This window comes from Charadrius vociferus, unplaced genomic scaffold, assembly GCF_000708025.1.
Source record: "Charadrius vociferus isolate BGI_N301 unplaced genomic scaffold, ASM70802v2 scaffold650, whole genome shotgun sequence".
In the NCBI taxonomy this organism is placed as follows: domain Eukaryota; kingdom Metazoa; phylum Chordata; class Aves; order Charadriiformes; family Charadriidae; genus Charadrius; species Charadrius vociferus.
Window position 1 is genome coordinate 5099512 of NW_009646736.1, and position 24358 is coordinate 5123869.

The 24358-nt window shown below is 35.2% G+C and overlaps 1 protein-coding gene across 1 annotated transcript in view; it reads right to left on the minus strand.

Moving 5' to 3' along the window:
- DNER (delta/notch-like EGF repeat containing) overlaps positions 1-24358 on the minus strand; it is an 87536-nt gene that overhangs the window by 38761 nt on the left and 24417 nt on the right. Inside the window, exons 6-8 of the mRNA XM_009890313.1 lie at positions 12622-12767; positions 5959-6112; positions 475-588 (exon numbers count right to left, since the gene is read on the minus strand). Of these exons, the coding sequence (XP_009888615.1) occupies positions 475-588; positions 5959-6112; positions 12622-12767 (414 nt within the window). The remainder of the gene's footprint in view (positions 1-474; positions 589-5958; positions 6113-12621; positions 12768-24358) is intronic.

A 24358-nucleotide genomic window follows, 5' to 3' on the forward strand; every position in this document is an offset into this window, starting at 1 on the left:
TCCAAATAGAAAGGAGAACGAATTAAAACTCTGGGGTACCGAAATCATTCCTTTAGTTTTGACTTATCGCTTTTACACACATATTAGCCAACTGACCCCTATGCAGAAATATGTAAATACTACAAGGGAGGTATCTTTTCTCACACACTTACTGGACAACACCCTAAGTCTCCTCAGATTCACCTTTCTCACAGTGCTGGAGCCTGATTTCTGTAGAGGCGCCAGAGAATGAGAGAACATTTCTGTGCCACATACACTGAAACACTAAGCTCCTGACATACTTTATACACTACTGCTGATTATACAAAGATTTCTTGTCTGGGTTGGGTTTTTTTTTACTGCTTACAATTATGGCCTAAGGCACAATTTTAAAAATATTTAAATATATATACAAATATAACTGCAAATTTAAGCTGAGTACACCCCACAAAACACCAATTTGTATGAGGTACTAGATAGGTCTTTGCTGTTTACCTTCTGGGCACTGACAACTGAATCCATTGATGTTGGACGAGCAGGTACCTCCATTTTGGCACGGCTGCTGGACACAATGATCAATCTCTGACTGGCACAGCTCTCCGGTGTAACCTACAAAACAGCACATGACATCCAGAAAATAGAACGAAAACGATGCTTTATCACTAAGTGTATTAATGGTCATTCAACCAGCACCATTAGTTTTCTTGAATAAAATTAACCAAAGTAAGCAATAGAATCCCGGACAGTCTTCTAATTTCTTATAAAATGACATTTTTAATTAGAACATATACTTCACTGGAGAAACACATATAAGTAGTGGATATCTATACATTATATCAATTGCATTTTACCAGCAGCAATATTCTGACAATACTAGTATAATGGAGGTTAGTGCTAGGTCCTCATATAACCAAAATAGAAGTCATTTTGGAATTATTTTCAAAGACATCTTGAATCTCAAGTCAATAATCTTTAACAAGACTTTCAACAAGACTTGACATTATGAATTATTTGTGCATATGCTGAATGACTGTCATTTGCTCTTACTTCTGGGCTTCAAAAAGAGTGTTTATTTTAAGTGGGAGCTGTGAAGAACTGCTCAGCACAGTTGCAAACTCTTCCAAATAAGCTCCTATAAGTTCACAAGCTACAGATTGTGTGTACTGTACTATTTGACCATAAGTTTGCTTTTTTCCATATGTCTGGTGTCTATAGCACATCCCCCAAAAATGAACAAACTTACAATATACAATCTAAGTGATTAAACACTCCAAACTTAAATTCCTTAATAAATACCACACATTCCCCTTTCTAATTTTTATTTACCTCCAAGAAACTCTCTTGGATGCGTGACTGCAGAAGCAACTACACAGAGGCATTTTATTTTTTAAATGGAACCCAACATAAAATTGCAAATATCTTCCATAACAAGCACGTTTAACACAATGGCTAGTGTTAAAGACCAGTAAGCTATGACTAGGTGACACTGTTAATACACTTCTGTGAACGGTATGTAAGGCAAAGACCCCAAGGGGAGACAGAGGACATGCCTGGACTAGGATTTTGCTTAGCAGGGGAGAAAAAGGAAAGGAAAAAAAAATCTTATTTTGATCAAATTATTCTTTTTAATGCAATGAAAATTAACATTTAGAAGTCTGTGGAGCAAGCTAATACTTATACTTGTTCAAATCTATTGATGTCACCATAAAATAGCTCTCAACGTAGATTGCTCTATTTGGAATTGCTAGAGCACTACTATAGAAATGGATGTATAAGACTTTCCTCTCTATGTACCTTACTGCTTTTATATGCGATATTATGATCCCATTTTCTGCAATGCAAAACCTGAGAAAAGAAACTTTGTTGTATGTTGTATCTGGATTAATGCCCATAAATCACCTAAACTGGAGAAAAATAAGGCGGTTGACACCAGGAACTGTGTTCTCATGAGGTAGCTCCCCTGGACTGGATTAAGGCAATTGGAGGGACATCGCCTCACTCTGGATAACTAGTGATTTTCTGTAATTCTAATTGGTCTCAAATTAATGTAGAATTAACAAAAACAGCAATGAAGCATCATAGACGACTACATCAACTGATTTCTTTCATAGATAGGCTTCGTATTTTTTCAAGTTCTTACATTCAGCTGATTTTTTTATGAATCATAACACAGTATTGCATATGCTTAACTCATTTAAACATTTTTCCATCTTCAAAGTGTTACCAAGTTTGTGAAAGCTAAAAATTACCCTGGAATTCAACATGTATCCAAAAGAATGTTGGCACAGAAAGGCATAAATGATTGCGTTGCTCTGAAGCTTGCTACAGGAATCTGACTTCCTGCGATTGTCATTATAGCTTGTGGGAAAACTCATCAGGGAAAATATTTTATGTCAGCTTTACAAAAATAAACGTCCCATCTTATTATTATCTAAAGGGCATGTTTTGTCCATCTGAAAGACAACATGATTCAGGAATTTCATAGCAAATATGTCACAAGTGCTACAAATTAAGAGGTGCTAAGCAATCACCGTAGAGGGGGGGGAAAGTAGTTTTCTGGTGAGATACACTTTAAACATCATTACAGCTATTCATTTTGTGCTGATACTTATCTTCATAACATTTTCTTCTACCAAGATTTGGAAAATGTTACCCTATTCACATAGAAATGTTTCTGACACTTCCATATGAAGACATTTACTATAACTAAATTCTTATTTACAATTTTCTTTAGTATTTTTCCATAGGCAAGGAATATTCATAATTCTATAAAAACAGCTAGTGTTTCCTGACTATTTTTTTGATGTGTGGGCACAAATTTTGGGGAAAACAGTTATGGATAGAAACACAAGCCACTGAAGATAACAATGATTAAGCCATCTGAATAACCTTATACATTTACTATTTTAAAGAATAAGAAAAATTGTTTTAAAAAACTTAAAAGCTTAAACTTAAAAGCTAAACCTAAACATAGTGTGTGGAGGCTGTTGAGCACAACCTTGCAAGTTCCAGAATAAAATAAATGAACTTAAGTATATTTGGCTTACTGAGGATTTGTAGAGGGACTTGATTACACTGTCATTCAGAAGAGAAGCCTTCACATATGGAAACCAAATAATTTCATTCCATCTATTGTAAGCTTTGTTTTATACCATAAAAAGCAGGAGGGGTTTTGTAGAAGGAAATATTTAGAATTTTGACATTTCCCCCCCCCCCAGTAGGAGCTAAAAGTTGTACTAGAGACAAGGAGAAGAAACAATTATGAAAATAACAACGCATAAATTATCTTTCAGAGAAATAGTTTTTTAATGAAAAGGCTAAAATCCAAGGTTGAAAGACAGTAAAGACATCAATAGAAACACATTATATTTCCAAAATACATAAGAGAAATAAAATTTCTCCAAGAAGTTGTCATGAGCTTAGTCATTGTTTCCCAGCATCTCTTGGTATCAATTTTTCTACAACTGAGTTAACATGTTATGAAGCAAACAATTTAAATGCCTTGAAACAAACAATTAACACGTTATGAAGCAAACAATTGAAATGCCAATTGAAATGCCTGTCCCTAATAGCAACTACATTTTTAACTCCTAGGGAGCTTTTAAAAATATGGAGAGGCCAAATTTTAAAAAAATACATAAGCACTTGATGCAGATATCTGGGATGATAATAACAAACAAACAACCCCCCCAAAATAGGATTTTATATCATTACACAAATAAAATAACATTTGCTTTACCAAGGCAATATAATTTGTAACTTACCAAGAGAAGCACAAACCATCACAGACTTGGTCTGAGCGTAACAACAGCAGTGATACCTTTGGAGTCTTGTATATAAGTGGGAAGTATAGTTATGTTACTCTGCAAAACTTAGCTGTAGACCTTGAAAATATTAAGTTTCCCTAGTGGAAACACTCTTAGGCTTTACAATAAGCACATCAGAATTATCATAAATATTCCCCCTAAAGCTTTTTTTTTTTTTTACACAACTATACCCAAGAATTTTGAAGTATTTGAAAAATACTTTTTATTGCAATTATATTCCAGTACAAATTTTGATTTCATGAAATTTGGGCTGGTTTTTTTTTTAGAATCATTCCTATATTTCTTCTGAGGTAGGGAATTTGAAAAAAGAAATTTAGCCTAATCTTACTTGATGTAGATCAATTTCTAAGATAGCTATCCCAATGAAAGTGAACACAAACATAACAAACTAATATATTTTTTCTTTTCTAACTGGAAACTGCTTGTCAAAATCCAAAAGAATTCTGAATGAACCATATTCAACATTACACTAATGGTAGGAATTTTTCAAACATTCGAAGTTTGTTCTGCTCTGATCTTTCTCTTCTCATATTTAAATCATTATTCAACTGTATTTACATATCTTCTTAAAGTGACAGTTGATCCTTTGGAAAATTTATGAAATAGAATAGCGTACATAATAACTTCACATCTTATTTTCAGGGCAATGTAAATCCAGGGCATTATGTAAAAATACAAATAGAAATCCCTTTCTTGCTGCACATTCACTATAGTGTCTTTAATCAAAGAGTGAAAAAGTGGAAGTCCTAGAGGCAGAAGTAGTATAATTAAAAGGCGACAACAAAGGGCATTAATAATTTGCCATTGCTGATTTTCTGAACTGCAAAGTTCACAAAACAGTTCAAAGGATAGTACTCAGCAGCCACATTAAAGCATCACTTGCATCCACCTGCTTCTGGCTTAGTCATTTTTGGGCTGGCATTTACACATAATCTAGCACAAGCAGAAGTTTCTCTAGTCTGTGCTGACATGGGTACAGAATAAGAATATTCCCATCTTTAAAGAAATATCAGAACACCCACTCCATGATCCTGCTTTGGACCAGAATAAAGGAAATACTGCTACGTTTAACTTTTTTATATATTTAGCACACACAAATACCCATCCAGCATTAAAGCCAGTCAATACCCATTTAGACACAACCACTAGAAACCTGACAAAATCATTAATTTCCCCATCTGCTTCTTATGATATAGCTTTTATATTCTGCAGAACTTAGGGCGTATTCTGGAAGCATCTTTGTTCTGTTTTTCTTCCTTTTCTCTTTTTTTTCTTGTTCAGATAAGTCCCCTTTCTCTCTGATATCAACTGACCAGTATTATAGAAATGAAAGTGTACAGTAAAATCTTTGTAGGAAGCAAAATAAACTGTCTGCTACTGATCCTAATCTTAGCAAATTTTTATTTTTAAATAATTTTGGAAAATATATATTGAAGTAACTGTTATATTATGATACTTGAGTTTGGTTTTGAAATGTAAAGTTCAGATAGCAAAGGTATATAATGGCTATAATTGCCATTTAGTAAGATTTTTTTCTGTCAGCATGTATCTTGAATTTACCCTGCAGCATATTATCATAGTATTTAGTTTAATTTTAATTTCAATTAAGATTTCCATACTCATTTGATCAAATTTTTAAAGCAAATGTTCTTAAAATAACTTCAGAGAACTCAGACACTTGTTCATTAATCAAGTCTGGTTCATGATTTTTTTAAAAGTTTTCAAAAGTTAATTTGGAGGAACAATGCAATAACGGCGTAGTGTGGAGAGTATTTTCTTCCATTTGATTGGTGCAATTGAAGAAAAGAGTTTATAGTTAAAATGAAAGCATGCTTATTGAAAAGTTATTTATAATGTATACATAAAGATCTATATTGAAAAAAAAAACAGATTAAGAAAAAGCTGATGTAAACTAGTAGGTGAAGTTCTATTAGTTACAAATAATTCACTCATTAGGTTATGGTTCAGATGTGTGCTTTCAATGGCATTGTTCACTGATGAAGAATATTCCACAGCCTTCTAAAAATAACCCTCATGTTATTGTATTTTCCGTCTTTCCTAGTATCTGAAGTTGCACAGTTCACTGCTCTGCAAAAGATATGCACTGAATGTTAAAACAAAAATGCATTATTCAGAGTAACACAAAACCTACCAGCCGGGCAGCTGCAGGTGAAATTGTTCCCATCGTGTTTCTGCGCTACATCAGTGCAGGTTGCGTTGTTCTGACAGGGCTGGCTCTGACAAGCATCAAATTCTTCACACAGGGAACCCTGATAGTCATCCTCGCAGTCACAGAAAAAAGTTGCCTAAAAACAAACAGGATATGTACTTCACAATGAATCTTCAAAGATCATGCTTTCATTGAATACTCTACTGAACAAAGATGTTTTTGTCGTTTCCCTGTTTTTAACAACAGCAGCTGCCATAAATACATCAGCTGCATAAAGTTACTCTTTGAAATACTAAACCTGCATCAATTCTTCAGCTAGAATTTTTAATGCTGTCAGGGAATTTCAGCTCAACAAGGAGGCTGGGATCAGGTCCATGATGTCTAAATCACTATAAATTTTTTCTTCCATTCCAGAAATTACATTTATAGATTGGAATAATTGTGAGAATAAGTAATGTGCAGATTTACCGCAACAAAATTCTACTACAAAGATGCATCCTTTCTGTGAAGGGCAGGGCTGGGGTCCCAGGGGCTCACTTCAGTGGTACTTCAGTAGTGACACACCCCTTCAATTCTGTTAAAATAGCTCTTCTTCTGAACGTATTCGCTACTTTCTCCAAACCTTGGTACTTAATAAAATATCAAGAACACTAGACCTGTTAAAGATCTTGAATATCTATAGTAGGCACGGCATGTAATAAAATGGCATTAGTAATAAAATAATTAAGATTCGATTTTAAAAAAATTAAAGGTCTTCAACATTGCCAAAGAAGTCTCAAAGAACGGAAGCAATGAAAGCATTCTTATCTGTACTATACATTTAGATTAAATATCTAACTTCCTTTGTTCATTAAACACTAGATGGCAACATCACTCACTCTCAAACATTTCAAAGCCAGATCATTAGGGCTGGAACGCAGCTGTCCCATGCCCAAACATTGTAATGCAAAGTACAGAGTGTGCATGGAACTAGAAACAAAGAGATGGGGTTAGTATTTTGTCTTCTATTTTTTAGTCGTGTTTGCTTCATATGAATAAACAGCTGTGACCTAAGTAGGAAAGCAAATAATCATCTTCATACAAATAAAAAACTTTACTCAGTAAAACCCAGATTTTATTCTTAAAAATATTACACTGGTAGAGTTTAAACAAGGATTAATACCACACATATCCAAAACTCAAAATGGTGGTTATATTATTTATCTGGAGTGCGAGAAGTCCCTGCTAGGCATACAGTCTATACATGCTCTGATATTTGCTCAAGCCTCTGCACAAAAGAGCTCTGAATATCTCACACATTAGCAATGACAGGTTTCCAAACAAGGCTGTGGCTCAACAGAAAGAAAAGACAGGCAAGTGAAACACAGTCAAAAATCATTATAACCACATAGCACAATAACTTACTTCAAACTAAACAATTAACTAGATACACAGTATTTCCACATTTCTATATAGCACTGATGGAAAACACATCAGCACAGGGGTCACTTTGGTCCCTAAAGACAAGAGTGATCAGTGATTCAAAGTTAGTGTTGTCTTTAGCATCACTTATCATCTGAGTCATGCAGAACCATTGTGCATATATAGGAACAGGACCCAGCTAAACCTGTTGCCTGCAGCTTCCTTCAAAGCTGTTCTAACTCTTATTGATACCAAATCATGTTATTGACTTTAAGTGTTTGTTGTCATTCCTGGAATGGACTGTTGAGTCTTGACTTAATACAAAATGAAGCAATTGATTGTCTCAATAACTAACCTGTTCTGGACGAACAAAGTGAGATACCATACTATGAAAAAAAAGGCATTTTTTCTTAAAATAGACAAGAATAGATCACTGGGAAAGATATAGTCACTGTACCTAGATTCTGTACCTTGTTTGAAGAGATCAGAGTCTCAATCTCATTTAAATGTGTTTCTGGTCCTCGTGTATGTGCTGGAAATGAGAGCAGCCTTATCTGCGTCTATCTGACACTAAAAACATGCCTAAGCAAGAGAGCCAGAGAGTATAACATCCCATCAAAGTTAAACTCTGTCAGAACAGAGAGGTACCATGTTTGTTAGGTAGGCTAAGGTTCCCAGTTGTTTTATGCTATATCTGAGAGTACGATGCAAAGTACATCACTACACGAATCATTCATTCAAGAGGAAGGGAGTGGCTGTACTGTCCACACAGACACAAACAGCATGATCCTACCTGCACTAAACTCTAATTTCAAAGCAATAGAAGCTGATTATTATATTGTAAGTATTGATATATTGAAACAATGCAACAATCAGTCATTGCTTCAACAATATTAATGAAATAGGAAGTTAAGAAAAGCTCAGATAATATTGGTCTCTCTACAAGAATGATATAAGGATCAATTTACCATAAAGTGTAGTTAACAAAATGGGTTTTGAAAGCAGAAAAGAAAAGCATTGTAACACTTCAAACTGAAATGTCTAATGACAGATAACAGTTCTGAGATGCAAACACATTATTCTGTAGAGAAGACTAGGTGTCATCATTTTTATTAGGCATGTCATTTTCCCTTTTCCCAAATGATACTATTAGGGTTTTTTTTCTGAATAGATGACATGTACTAGCATATTTAAGGAAAACCAAGTCAAGAAGAAGCTACACAGTGCCATAATGCTAGTATTAAAGTCACTATCTAAGAATTCCAAAACCATCTACTACCAATAGACAGTTCATCTGTTTATTTTACTCGATTGTGGGAGTGCAAATCTATTATATATCAATTTGGATGGCAATAAAATAAATTCTTTAAAATAATTTGCTGTTACCAGACCCAATTGTCTGGAAGTATCATATTATAAATATAGTTGGAATATAGTACTTTTTTCCCCTGTTTTAATTAAGCAGGGTAATCTCGTGCTCACCAGATTCTGAATTTCAGACTAGACACACCATAAAAGCTCACCTTTTTTCTTGTTGTTTTTTTTTTTTTAACTATGGTAAAGAAGCTGTTAAGATGACCAGAAAAAAAATGAATGTCTACTCTTTCTCTTGTTGAGAAACTTTTGGTATTTATTACAACTGACAGTGAGTTGCTATAATATTTGAGCAAAATATTGTTGTGTGATAATTACATAGTTTGTATTTAGGAGTATATTGTACTTAGGAAACTATGTCCATATGCAGCAGAGCATGCCTTTAGGTATACGTAAGGCTTTTTTATAATTAGCCACTCTACAAGCATAATCAGGTGGATCTACCCCAAAGTTTCTAGCCCAGACAGAAGACAGAAATCATCACTATTCAGTTCAATACGTTATTTCTCAGTGCAGGCAGAGACCAGTTATTTTTGCATAAATCTCAACAGTTCTAATTCTAGCAACAAAATTTCATATTTACGCAGTCAGCTCTTCTGCGTTTTACATGGGCAAGCCAAAGTTATGGAACAGAGCAATCTGTGAAAGAAACCATTTTCTCCCTACATGTAAGCAAAATTGTGGCTCTCAAACCCAATGGATGGCCAAAGTTCACTTTAAAATCCTACACAGAATCAGAAATTCAAATTTCAGATCTTTCTCTTTAGGTTAATACCAAGATTTTTCCACTTCCATCCACAGCTAACTTGTTTGAGGACAACTTATTCTGGTGTAAAGCAGAGTATATAAATGTGAAAGTGGTATTTATATTGTGATGATGCCAAGACCATTATTACCCTTCTGACACATTCCCACTTCCATTGTGGAAGAATGGCAAGCATGGCAGCAAAGCAGGGGTACAAAGCTCACAGAAACGAATGAAAAGGCATCACTTTGACACAGCATCACCTCACTTCACAGAACTTTGCTCAAAGTGGTGAATTTTATGTTCCTTTCAAAACAACAATAATTGAAAAAGAACTCTGCCATTAAAAGCTTTCCATTTCATATCCACACTCTATAAAAAGCATCTAGCTGCATAAAAGCTGTAAGGAATGAGGAAAAACTGGCCTAGACTTCCAGGTTAGACCAGAATGCATTTGTTTATAGTTTTATGCACTCCGCAGATAACAGAATGCTACTGCACTTATATCACTGCATATTGTTAATTACATTCAACTTTCCCATTAAGCAGATGTGTTACTACATTCTTTTAAGTTAAACTAGATTTGGAATAAAAATATGAAGTACATAAAAACACAAAGACAATCATTAATCTTCTTGGCACTGGAAGCAATGACTACAGCCAGCAGAGTGCTTTTCATAAAAGGCCTAATACCATGAATAAGCTTTCTTCTAAGAAGTTGCCTTGCATCCTGCAAGACTAGATTGTGCAAAACAGAATGAATTATAGATAAAAACAAACAGCAAATCACAAAGGGCATGTTGTAAACCTACAGAAAATTAAAGTTGCAGTTCTGCAAAAAGAAGTGCGTAAGAGGTGTCTTGTGGGAAACCGACACAACGGTTGGTACACGTCAAGCATGTAATTTTGGCAATTGTTTGCTCCATCGTTAGGGAAATCACCAAGACTTTTTAGAGCATATCTCACCTAAGGTGAGTTAAACAATGGCAAAAACACCCTGCTTGATGAAATATGCACCTTCTGTTTTAACCTATGTTGCTTATGCTGGGCTTGAATCAGTTCTAGTATGTAACTAATAAGCTAAAGAGTACGGAAAATGGACTGATTTTTAAAAATGCTGTGGACAAACAGACAACATGACATATTTATGAACAATTCTAAATTTTTCTATTAATTTTCCAGGGAAGGTACCACCCTACATGTGCATGAGGAGAGGTCATTTATCACTAATAGTTCTAGTTTTAACATAGAAAACTTTCAATGTCAAGAATAAAGGTGGGGATGCATGGGTATTGATTAATCTTTTTTTTTTGAGGGACATGATAGCGCCTCTTTCTTGCCATGAAGCCAATTTGTCTTTCATTTTAAAGATCATTTTATTTTACTTGCCATGTCTCAAAGATTTATAAAACATGGGTAATTTTTAAAGGCCATATATGCATTTTCCTTAATACAGAAAAGCATTATCGCTTCTGCATAGATACAGAAGTGATTCATTTTTATTTTGTGACATATGACATGCAATAAGAGAAAGACATCAGAGTCATAAAAATGGACAAACAACATGAAAAAAGAAAATAAGACTATTTATCAGTGTTTAACTCTCAACTTGACAAAATTTGAAAAAGGAGAAATTTTGATATGTTGCTATATATAGTAAATGTGAACATATTATTTACATAAATCAAATTCAAGATGCTGACTTTGTAAAATAAATGTTAAACATAGTAAAGCAGAAAAACTAAACTGGACTGTGAAATAGGACACTGTACCTGAATGAATAATTTGTTTGGATACCAGCCAGCTGGTGTGGTAGTGTAGCACTTACTTCTAAAGATATCTTGCAATACCTGTATTCACACATTACCTTAAGAATTTTAAAATTTCATTTTTGAGAAATAAAGTAGATACTTAATTCTTCCAGATGTTAGCACTGCCATGCATATAGATTACTGTAGCAATTTAATTATTGTTGTTACAATTCAAAATGTCATTTTTCTATCAAACATGCTTATTGAGAATTTAAACCAGAAAATGGTAGTAGATGAACTAACAGTGAATTCCTTAAATATGCCAAATTTTCTATGCTCACAGCAGGCTCACAGCTGTTCATATTTACTCAACAGTTACGATTGCTTTTATCTCCCAAATGAATATTAATAAAACCAAAGATTAACCGTGCCTATTTGTGTTGTAAATTACTTTTAATCCATGAAATAAAATCCGCACATATAGAAGGTAACAGAGAAAACAGGCAGTCTGGTTTTGTAAAAGCAGTATATAGGGTGCAAATTTGACACAGTTGGTTCTTATTTTCTCATGTTACTAGATTGCACAAATAATTCACAGTAGCCAGTGGAATTGCTGTCGCTGTTATAATCTCTCAATGTAGTATCATGTAAAGGGGAAAGCCGTACAGAAAAACTTCCAAACATTTACTTCATTCTATTTCTTCTCATAATTATGCTCAGACAATTCCATTGCACAGATCAGTGATTTCTGAGTGAGCAATTTTTGAGACATGAAGAGATAAGTACTAGGTTAAGTCAGACCTAAAACCAAAAGAAGGTTGAAGACTTCACAAACTGGAACACACCGGTGTGGAGATTGGGGATCCCAAGTGCCCACCACGTGCTCCTCATCTCACAAAGAAAGACTCTTGTACAGTGACAGTAAGATGCAGTACACACTGCTTTATACCTAATGTGCATAATTGTTTTTCTTACCAGGGCAGGGTATGGATCTTTGTATCTCGTATCAGTCACTTTCTTACTTTTAAGTGCTGGATTTTTAGGAATAGCAAATAAACACATTGTTAATATTTAGAATCATAGAATGGTTTAAGTTGGAAAGGACCTTGAAGATCATCAAGTTCCAACCTCCCTGCCATAGACAGGGACACCTCCCACTAGACCAGATTGCCCAAGACCATGAACACCTCCAGGGATGGGGCCTCAACAACCTCTCTGGGCAACCTGTTCCATTTAGTAACAGCTGTGAGTTTTTGAAGCACATTACACAGCAGCAAGGTACACACACAGTCAGAAGACCAAGTACAATTTACCCTGCATTTATATTATCAAGGAATTTTTACACTACAGAAGGTCTTGATAGATTCACCTTACCTCTTCCGGTTTTGTGATACATTTTCCTTTCCCCGAACACTGGAAGTTATCTGAATGGCTTCCGACAGGCATGCAGGTACTGACTTTCACTATCACAGTCAAGCGTAGAGCCACAATGCATTTAGTAACTGAATCATTCAAAAAACCTAAAAAAAAAAAAAATATATTATTCTTACCATATGAGAAAATACAATAATACATATTAATGCTTTACTGCTAGACAAATAAATAAAACTGAATTGAAAGAAACTGTCAACTAAGAACATCATTGCTCATATTTCATGCATGCCTATCTAAATTTAATGCATGTACATACAAATTAGAATAGCGTTTGGAAACAAACACTCATTATATTGATTAACAAGGGGAAGGCAGGCTGGTGAAACAGACCTACCTCCAGAGCTCTAATCCACCGTCATATTTTAGGTCTCTAATAATCAAATGCTTTTGTCTGTTATCTTTTTGATAAGTTAAAAATATATTTCCTTATGTTTTTTAATGACAAGGAACATTAAAATCAAAATCAGTGGAGGAAAATGTTTAAGTGAATTTCTAGAAGTTAGTCCAGAGCTAAAAAGCACACAGATCGTAAACTGCATTACACTGGTGACAGATGGACAATCCCTTTGGCTGCATTTTTTATGAAGTTTGCAAGAACAGACATACATGGCTTGACAGCATTTCTTTGTATATTTGCAATACAAGTGTTATTGAATGATCTGATCACTCTGTAAGGTGATAAACTCGGTATAGACTAACAAAACACGAGTATGGGAACATCTGACAAGGAAGACGGAAATTCATGAATCTCTGGCTAGCACCTGTAACTGCACGGAATTAAAAAAAGATGGTTGGAAGCTATTAAAGCACACTGGAGCATCACAACATCCCTATCACCCGTATTTCTAACAGATATACCCGGAAAATAAAATAAAGGACAGGAGGAAAGATAAATTGAGGCATATACACAGCCCATGATGTACACAATAGTCAGCACCTATACTTCACTTGTGCACGAACTGCATCGTTCCACCACAGTGATTAGACTCCTGGGTTACAGCCTTTCCATGTGTGGCATCGGTTAGCTGTTTTGTTCTGGGAGCTTGTGGCAGAATAAATGTGCAGTGACATAAAAAGTGCCAATTTGTGTCGTGGTCAGCTATGGGGCAACTGACAGATGCTCCCCACTACCCCTCTTCAAAAAAAGAAAGGTAGGGGAGAGAGAGAGAGAGAGAGAGAGAGAGAGAGAGAGAGAGAGAGAGAGAGAGAGAGAGAGAGAGAGAGAGAGAGAGAGAGAGAGAGAGAGAGAGAGAGAGAGAGAGAGAGAGAGAGAGAGAGAGAGAGACACTTATGAGTTTAGAAGGCACTAAACTACTTTAATGAAATATTAACAATAAAATAAAAATAAAATAATGAAATATATACAAAACCAGTATCAAGCTCCCAGGATGACTATCACGTCACCAGCTGGCACTGGGAAAGTCCCAGACTCAGTGACAGATGGGAACTGGATTCCGGATCTGGATTCAGAATCAGGAACAGAGGCAGACAAACAGACAGACTCCTTCTCAGACGTCGGCCATTGAAGAAAAAGGGCTGACACTTTGACCTCTCAGCTTTTATACTGAGCATGAGGCAGATGGGATGGAACACCCTGTTGGTCGGTTGTGGGTCACCTGTCCTGTCCATTCCTCCCCGCAGGTGGGACCCCTTTACGCTTCTCCACTTCCAACCCTCCAACGGGGCAAATAACAAAGTCAGCTGGCCTTGGGTGTTACAGCAATAAGTATAAGCAAGAGCCTCTCTGCATGCCGTGCCTTGGCATCAACTATAAACATAGGTCTTATCACTCTGAGAGCAAACAGTGTCTGCACAATATGCTGCTGATTTCAGTAGTTAGAAGAGGCCCAGTTAAGAAGTAAAGTTACTGAACAAAATTGGTCCTGTTTTACCTCATACCAGGACAGTTTGGTATAGTGTATATACTGTATGCAGAATATATGCATAAAAAACCCAAAGATCCTTCCATAAATTGTCAAACTTAAATTTAACTTCACTATCCTTAATGTAGGTAGACTTCTAAGGGTCTAAGACTGTTTGTAGTATCAGTATGGAAAGTTACAGACACAGAACCATTGCAGGATTATACTTTTCTTTAGAAATTAATAGAGAGAGAATTTAAGTAAAAATTGATGCTCTTATAAAATCCAAATATCCTGTTTTAAAAAGAATGACAGTAAATAGATGCAGGAAGTCTACGACATAGAATGTTTTTTCTAATATTTTCCACTTTAAATTCTAGAATCCATTTACAGCCTAAACCTCAAAGGAACTTCAAAGACACAGTGTAGCTTCTTGCATTATAGACTGGAGATAGCATGATATTTAGTCAAGCAGAAAAAAAAAAATAGTACAAAATATTTATCATGAACAGTAATAAACTAAAGTTTCATGAAACACTCTGAACTTCAGGTGAATTCTCTTTCCAGAACAGCTGCTAAACATACGCTCTGCATATGAAAGTGTCAAGCATGACTAATTCTACAAATTCCATAGAAAATCATATGGACAACTTCCATTCTTTGTCCTTCGTTTTTAGATTTCACTTTTTAAAATGCCGCATCTTTGTCTATCCAAGAAACAATGATCCCTAAACCATATCTTCAAAGCAGGAATATTTCATGTCTAACACAGATCTCATCAGCTTGAGCTTAACATCTACAAATCAGCTGAATATTCTAAAAGATCAGATTTTAAAAAAATGTATTGGGTGTAGTTGCAAACGTCTAATGGTCTGTTTTGGCTAGTGAAGATTGTTGTAATCTGCTGACCTCTTCAAAGCAAGCCAATTTATTCTGGCCTTAATAAACACTCCATTTTTACCCATCTGTTCAAAGATGCAGCCAGAATTATTTCCTTTAATAACTAATGAGATTGTCAGTGGCAGTCATGCAATTATATGTGAATGCTTAGAAGAATGTGGTATTTAGAATATGTCTTTGGGTTCACATTTGCTTCTCTGAAGCAGATTGTTACATATTCTTCAGGACAGTTCCCTAAAGGAATATCAAATCAACCTTCTTTGTACTTTGAGTCTTGTTACTATTTTGGTATCAAAAGCCCTCAGGCAAACCACTAAAAAAAAAAAATCACGATTCTCACTAGAATGCCACATATTTTCCTGTAATTTCTAATTATCTCACCTAATTTCCAAGGAGTAGAAAAATAAAAACACGGCTATTTATTTTCACTCTATGTAAATTGCATACAACTTTCTGAGATCTCTAGGTTTTAAGGCTAAAGGAGGCTTGTCTGATCATCTAAATGTGACTCCCTGCTTAACTCAGGTCATAGCACTTCAATTAATTTCTTCTCCAATTCCCGTAACAGCAATGGAACTAGAGTGAGTTTTAAGTTCTATTTTTAACTTCTAGGTAGAAGAATAATTTCAGGAGCATGTTTACAGCTCCCTTCATCTAAGGTCTGGAGAAAAACATTACAGTAGTTTATAGCAAAAGATAATTTTGTTCAGTTTAACCTTGCTGGGTTTCTAAAGCTAGTTTAATGACATCAGAGCATTTTAAGTTGAAGAATTCAGCATTGAACTATTTACAGTAATATTGTGGAAACAATTTTAAAACCTAATAAATCATAATATGATGTGAGTAGTGATTTAGGTTGCAGAGGAGGTATTTTCAAGCTTTGTGAACACACAGTCGGTAAGAAACGCCTGCGTGATTTCTTTGGCAGTATGCATGGTAAAATACACTACTGTTCATTCCACCCTGGTAGCTTCACCTACTTATGCCTAGGAGCACAAAGCATGCATGCTCCTGTTTCTCTTACATCAAGAAAGTTAAGACGGAAAAATAAAGAATAAAGTCAAAATAAAAGATGACAGGTGTCATCACTGTGTCCAGGTGCTTTCAGCAAGATCACATCATGTCATTTAGATTACCACCACTCAAACATTAATTGATTGATTGTAGATTTCCTAGACTACACAAACTGATTTGCTCCCTTTGCAAGCCCCATTTCTGAACAATACCATCCTTCTCTGCACAGCAGACTGAGGTCAGCAAGCTGGTCCATAGCGGACTGCCAAAATAAGGAAGACTGAAGCTAATAAGCCACCAACTCAGCATATTATCCTATTGCATATCATGCTAATGGAAGGAATAAGACTCAACTACAAATACTAACTAACTCTTGGTGTGCACTCAATGCTATTACACACACAAACACTCACCTGTTACAATTGTCCCAAATGTATTTCTCTGTATTCCAATCTTAACATATACTCAGCAATGGTTGAAAGAATAGATTAGCATTTTACAGCAGAAATGCAGTAATAATTCCCTATATTAAAGTTCCAATTGACAAAAGTGTAGGGGTTTGAGTCCAATCTAAAGGTTTCTTGGATAATAGAGAATGACTGCCAAGGGGTTTGGGCACTCACTCACAATGAAGCATCAGTCCCTGAAAGTTTTCAACTTATTTTTAGCCTGGTTTCCCAAGAAAATGAGACAGCAGTGGGATGTCTATCAGTTTCCATCTGTTCTCTTTTTCTCTCTCAACACTTTCCCACATCAAAAGCTTTTGGGGTCAGTAGCCAACTTCAACATCATGCAAAGCAGTGGATTTCTCAAAGGCACTAAGTGCCTACAGCTTCCCTGCACAGTATATAACCCTGGCACTAATGGGCAGGAAAACAAAAAAGGGCCCCAGAATAAGGTGATGTCATTTCTCCACCCCATTCCCAGTGTACAGTCCAGTCAGTTATTCATTATTTGGAAAACAGGGAAGTGGGATATATACAAATGGAAGAAAACCAGACAGTATCAGCCTTTCAGGAGCAAAGCAGTGGTGTTGGGTCTGCCTGCACATCTTCAGTTCATGTCATGTAGTAACATAATGAAGCTATAATACTTCCACACCTGATTTCAGTTTCTAGAAACAATACAGCTGCTATCAGAGTATATTGAACCATAACCTATAAGACTTAGTGGCCGAGGATAGACACTACATAAGTATGTCTGCTATTTCGTTCACAGATAGAAGAAAGTTACAGAATTAACCTAAAGTGTAAAAGATACAAGAGGATTTTTCTCTTCGACCACATCTCTCATCACAGGAGAAAATGTTATCCAGCAAGCTAAACAGGAGTGGTCAATATGCTCAATCCTTTCTTTTGTGGCCATAGAACTTTGCAGACATAAGAATAATTAAATAAAGGAAGATACAGGGCAGGGGAAGGGAGGAACAAAATTTTGATTACAGTACTCACCAGAAAAAGGACAAAGGTAGACTTGAATTCTAGTCCTTTCTCCTAAAATTATGTCCAAATTTTATCCAAAGATTATTTCATGTCAATAGCACTCACACTGTCCATATATCATATGGTATAGCTAACATTAAAGACTAGGGGTCAAATTACCATCATGCACAAGTGTCTTTTTTGATCTAAGCATAAAATAGTAAATTCAATTTGACTATACAAACCAATTTACCTGTCTTACGGCACTGTATATCACAATCTCAAATAGTGGTTACTCATCTAGCAAATGTAAGAGAGCTCAATCCTTCCACTCATTCATGGAAGTCATGTTCAACTCATTCTAGACACCTAAAAAATGAAGCAGCATAACAAGACGTTCTGATGATGCACTTGCCTGTGAAAATTTACTTTTACAAGTTGAAATAGTAGAGGTATGCTTTTGATTTACAAATAGACAATCATTTAGCGCCTTTTCCATGACCCTAATGGGCAGGGTCATTAAGGCATATCAATACCCTAAGGGCCCTGACACTAATATTGTTCCACAGAATTTGAAAAAAATGGGTCAGGAATGCTTTCCTAGTTTGCCTTAGGATGATTATCATACATAAGCAGAAAACAAGAAGTGAGAAATAGGTAGTCAATGACATTCGCAATCTTTTATGCTGTACTTCCGTGCCATCAGTACCATAGGATACTTGTGCAGAACATCTGAGATCATTCTCTAATGATACTGCTAGGCAACATGGCATCTGGGGATACAAAAATACAGCTGCAATAACAAAACTGCTATTTTGCCCACAAATAGCACTATTTATAACTCATACAACTCTCCCAAATTCTATACAGATCAGCATGCTTACTGTGCTTTGTCACAAAGCTTCGGTCAGATACTGCTTTTGAAAAGTATATATAGATTTTAGTGAGAATCAGTTCAAGTACTGTTTCAAATACTTCATTTTTCAAAAAATCACATGAAACAGCAATTTAAAGAATTTTTTGTTGTTGTTGATGTGACAGTAAAACTTCTCATTGCATTTTTTTTCTTCTCCAAATTGATATCATAGTCACATTCAGTTTAAAAATAGATATGCTTTCTTCTTTCACTACCAACACTGAAAATTCATCCTGGGCTCTGAAAAATCAAACCTATGTTTTCTTCCTAGACATAATGACCATTACAGTGATAAAGATAAATGTGCTGCTGGTCAGGTTATATTCTCAGTAACATTATTGCAATTCTATCAGAGGCAGATTGACAATAATAGTGTTACACATATGTAACAAAGAAAAATTTGAGTGTCAGAAAATTTTTATCAAAACTTTGGGAAGAAACAGTACACAGCTTGACTTTCAAGCTGGAGCTCAGTTTTTGCAGGATTGACAATTAAAATATATTTATGAACCGAGCAAACCAGAGGGATTCACATAACGTAGAAAAATCCCTAAACACGTTCCATTACATTCTCTTTATAACAAATGGCAATTTCTGAATTTCACTGTTATTAAACACTTACCCAACTTAATATCTTGACTGGACCAAAACCCATGATAGGATTATGCAATAGTCAGCTAGCAAGAGTACACTTACAGTTATGAAACTACTTGCATACAGCTTATTAAGGAGGTGTGACAGTAGCTTAGAGTGTGACCTTCTGTCATGGCTTCAAGGACTCTGTTTACTGTCCAAAATAATGGTGAAAGACAAGTGAAAGGTGACAAGACTAATCTTCTAATAGATTTCTTGTATCACAATTTCCATATTATGTGCTTATTTATCAGCATCTCCGCAATGCTGCCAAGCTGGTAGTGAACAATTTTGGGCACAAATTTCACCACCAGAATCTCTGATACCACACTTCACAAAAGCAGTTAAGTGTGGTGGAATACAAATGACATAGCTGGGACTGCAATAAGGGGAGCTGCGGTAGATTGGATGGCAAGGTTAGCTAGGATTTATCTATAGTGACTGGGTTTAACTTCGAGATTTATGAGTGGCTACCCTACATTTAAATACACTGTACAGTATGTTACACTACTCGCTGAAGATCTCAAAGCATTTTACAAGTGTTATTAAAATATGCCTCACATTTTCCTTTAAATTATGCATTAGTATCCTTATCTTACAGATGAGGTTAAGCACTCTGTCCAAGATCTCACAGTGCAAACCACCATGTGAGCAACTGAATGTAAATATCTTGACTGTGAATTGGTTACAAAAGTCATATTTGAAGGAAGAGAGATCTTAAAAATAAATGGTGAAATACCTTTTGTTTGTTCAAGTGTTACAAATTTGAGCAGATGAACCTCCAAAGGCAGACTAGAAAAATAACTTCCCACTGTTACTTGCTAGAAGTAGCAGTGAATAAAAATTAATTTTGCATAAATTACTGATTAATTAAGGAGCAAAAATTATTTAGATGCTAGCTTAGAACATAATACAATGTATGTAAAAGTAAATAGTCTAATGTTTTCATCTACTTATATGTGAGACAAGGTACATGTAACTCAATAATGAAGGGCGGGGCAGCATATTGATTATTATCATATTTATAAAGATACCCTTTCTTGTATAGCCTAACAGCATTCTTCAGAATGGTTTGGATTTCAGCTGAATGCTTAACTTTTTGCCTTATAAGGCCATCTTTTAAAAAAGTCATTGAAATTAACACTTCATTGAATTTTTTATGCTGTTTGCACTTCTGCTGCTGCTATTGTTTATGAAAAGGCCATTTTCTGCAAGGTTAGCTCTTACACCCAGAACCCCAGGGAAATGTTCACAGTTGAGCATAATACTCAATACTGCCTACAACAGGGCCCTTCCAGGCAAATTGCACACATAAAAATGAAAACTCCATTAACTGGAGCAGTTGTCACCGAATTCTCCCACCAGCAAGGCTGACTTGCACAAAAGTAACTAAATAGTCACACACACACGTTACTGCATGTCGGCTGAGCACCAGAACTGTGTGAAGACTCCAATCGTGGCATGTGCAAGGTAATGTGACTTAATTTAGTCCAGAGTGAAAGAAGGTTAAGTCAAATGACTGCACATATGCTATGGGCTAGGAGCTCACGCAGATGCTCAGCTGACTTGTTAAAGCTTGAGTAACTTGATTACGTGGCTTTCAGTGAATTCAATTCACGCATCTCCTATTATGAAATAAAATTGTCCTATTTCATTTTTGCTTAAGTAAAAACAATTTCAACATGCAGCAAACTGCTTGCTTTCAATGCAAAAATGTGTGGGTTTTATACATGTAAGAACACAAAACACACTATCCAAAAGATAGTTACAACTTGCCTCCTAATCTCAAATTCTACAGCCAGATAAGAAGAGATAGAAAATCAGACTGTTTCAAAATATCTCTCTAGATACTTATTTTTAATACAGTACTTTGTACATGAAGCTTCATTTTGCCTATTCAATATACCTGCAGTCATACTAGTGGTGATCATGTATTAATATATGATGAGATGTTGCCAGGAGCTTCATTAAATAACCCGAAGAGCATCAAGACAGCAAATAACTGCTCAGGGCAAGGACATTAAAGAAAATACTTTGTTGCATTAGAAAGGTGGGACAGCATTTTGCATAGGAAAATATTATATTTTCTGTATATATATACATATGGTTCACACACTTTTTAAAATGCACCAGATCTCTTGTGCTTGAGGAGCCAGCCATTAATGTTCCCTTTTAAGCAAAACTTCAAAAAGTTGTGTGGAATTCAAGCAAGCTGCCTTATAGGTGCCGGCATTTGAATAGCATCAGTGTTCTTCATCTCACCATAAAGATGCTATAGCATCCTTTTTTTTTTTTTGTACAGTTTGTACAGCTACCAATTTTATTTAAGGAAATACTTCTGAAATACTTTATAATTATAGTTTAAACCAGTTAGTTAAATTGTATTAATCTAAAAGGCTGGGCATCTTGCAGAAAAGCATATTGCACACCTAGTCTATACCAGTTTTTCTTTGCTGTGATGAAAATAAGCATTATAATTTAAAGATTGTGCTGGAGGATTTATTTTCCATTCCAATAAAAACATTCATATTAAAAGTTAAACCTTCTGCCTTATTATCTGTAAGGTCTTATCTGCAAAATAGCAAATTTGCTTATAAATTTATTCCTCTTATTTTATAAGCAGACGAGAAACTAAACAACTAACGTAGCAACGCCTCATGAAAGCTGCTTTTTAAACTGCACCATGGAATTACTAAATAAAGCACAAAGTCAAAAAGCAAGTAATTTCAAGCTATTTACAAGCATTTTTGAACAACTATAGAGATACAAACTTTTCTATCATATTACGTATGGAGAAACAGTGGCAAAACACTAATGTCCAACTGTCCGTCTTTTTCTGAAGCAGTTTCCATCATTGCAGCTTCAGCAGTAGGCACAACAAGGCAGAAAAGCAATTTTTCCAACATTTTATCATGGAAGGTGATGACAAGCAAGTTCTGTCAACAGAGCTAATATCCTAATAACCATGATAAAGACCTGAAAACATAATTGTGGTTTTTTATGTTGTTAGGAGAAAGGAAGGAAATAGGTTGCACACACAGAGTCAGCACTGCCGACTCCATGCTCTACACTGTGCTCAAAACCTCAAAATGAACACATTTTAAAACTGAAACGATAATCATGCAATACACAATTTTACTACCCAATTTCCAAATTCATCCAACAAAAAAAAAAGCTAGGGAGTTTTGATTACTAGCAGAATTGTATTGTTAAATATAACTTTCTAATTGCATACCAGTATGGGTATAACTATACTTTTTTACCAAGTAGACTGGAAACTGTGTGGAATTACAACCAAGTCTCAAATCCACAAGTGTATCTTTTGAGTCATGATGCAGAGAATTGTTGTCTTAGTGAGCAGGTATATGAATTTAGTGTCAGAGTAAATTAACTGACTCATGAAGAAACAGATGGTATACAGTCACTGTAAAACTTCTAAAATGTGAGTATTAAAAAAAAAAATAAGGATTTTAATGCTTTTATTATGTGTTGGTTTTGGGGTTTTTTCAACTATTTCAATAGCAGACTGTGTTTTCAGGATAAATATTCCAGTTTTCCATCAGTGTGATTCGAAGTTTGGACAAAAAAGACACATGCAACAAATAATAGAAGATCTTTGAGACAGTAGCCATACAAGCTGAAAATGCCCTTCAAAGGCCTTCAGCAAGGACTTTTTTATTTTTCTAAAGAAAAATGTTAATGCCTTATTTTCTCAAAGGAGATATTAATTCATCAATTTAGTAAACCTTATGCGCTTGCAACAAACTTGTATAGAAAAAGACATACATGTTCCTGTACATGTTCCCAAATCCAGTATATTCTCCCTGAAAGAGAGAAGTGCACAATGCTGGGTGGACTAGATTCCCCCCAAAACACAGAACAAGCAGCACTTTCAACTCACCCCAGAGATCCTTAGCTGTAACCTATTAACATTCATGAGAACTTCAGTCTGAAACACTCATGCACAACCTGACAGTGCACCAGGGTACTCTTATCTCATTTTTTTCAGACTTCTAAAATGCATTTAATCCGATTTCATTTTTTCAAGATATATTGCAATGAAGAATAGGCGTGTGACTGTAACAAGGTAAACTTTTGCAGTTACACATTTTCAAATATTCTAGTACCATTATTGATAGCAGAAAGATATGAAGATCCTGAATTAAAACAAATACTGATGAGACATTTTATAAATATGATAAATGGTATATACAAGAATCACTCATTAACTTCAAAGAACATTGGGGCAAATAGTGCGATGCTACAACTCTATTGAAGTAAAAGGTAGAATTTCCATGAATTAATGTTTTAAATGTTGATCCATTTATTGCCATCTCTTATTTAAAAATACGATTAATGCCCTCTCCCTTCATTTGCCAATTATCTCTTTGGCAAATCTCAATATCCACTCATAGCACTCCACAGAACAGATATTTTCTGTATAGATATCAAAACCTTTGTTATTCAGAAATGACCTCAATAAAATATTTTTTTTTTTAAAAAAAAAAAAAAGGAAAGGTTAAAGTCCTGAATTTGGGCACAAAACTTTTGAAATTCTCTTGGCATCAAATGAAGCATTTTAGTTGCAAACAGTTGGGCAGAGATAAACAGTTCACCTGGCTTGTCCTACAGATCAGCTATCTAGTGATTTCCTTTGTCTAGTAATAACTTGACATTGAAAGTCACCAGCACCTTGGGATATGCAGTGTGCTTCATCCTACACTTAACCCACCTAACCTACTAAGTGAATCAGTACTTTCAGGGGCTCTTTCACTTCAAAACCGGAAGCATGTTGGTCTTTTTTCCCCACTGGCTAGTAAGTATACTTTCTAATAAAACACAATAAATTATTTCAGAAGAGTGGCAAATGTGTAGTATCAAATCTTACAGACAAACTCATTAAAATACTCTAAGCAAAGCAGTCACGGTAA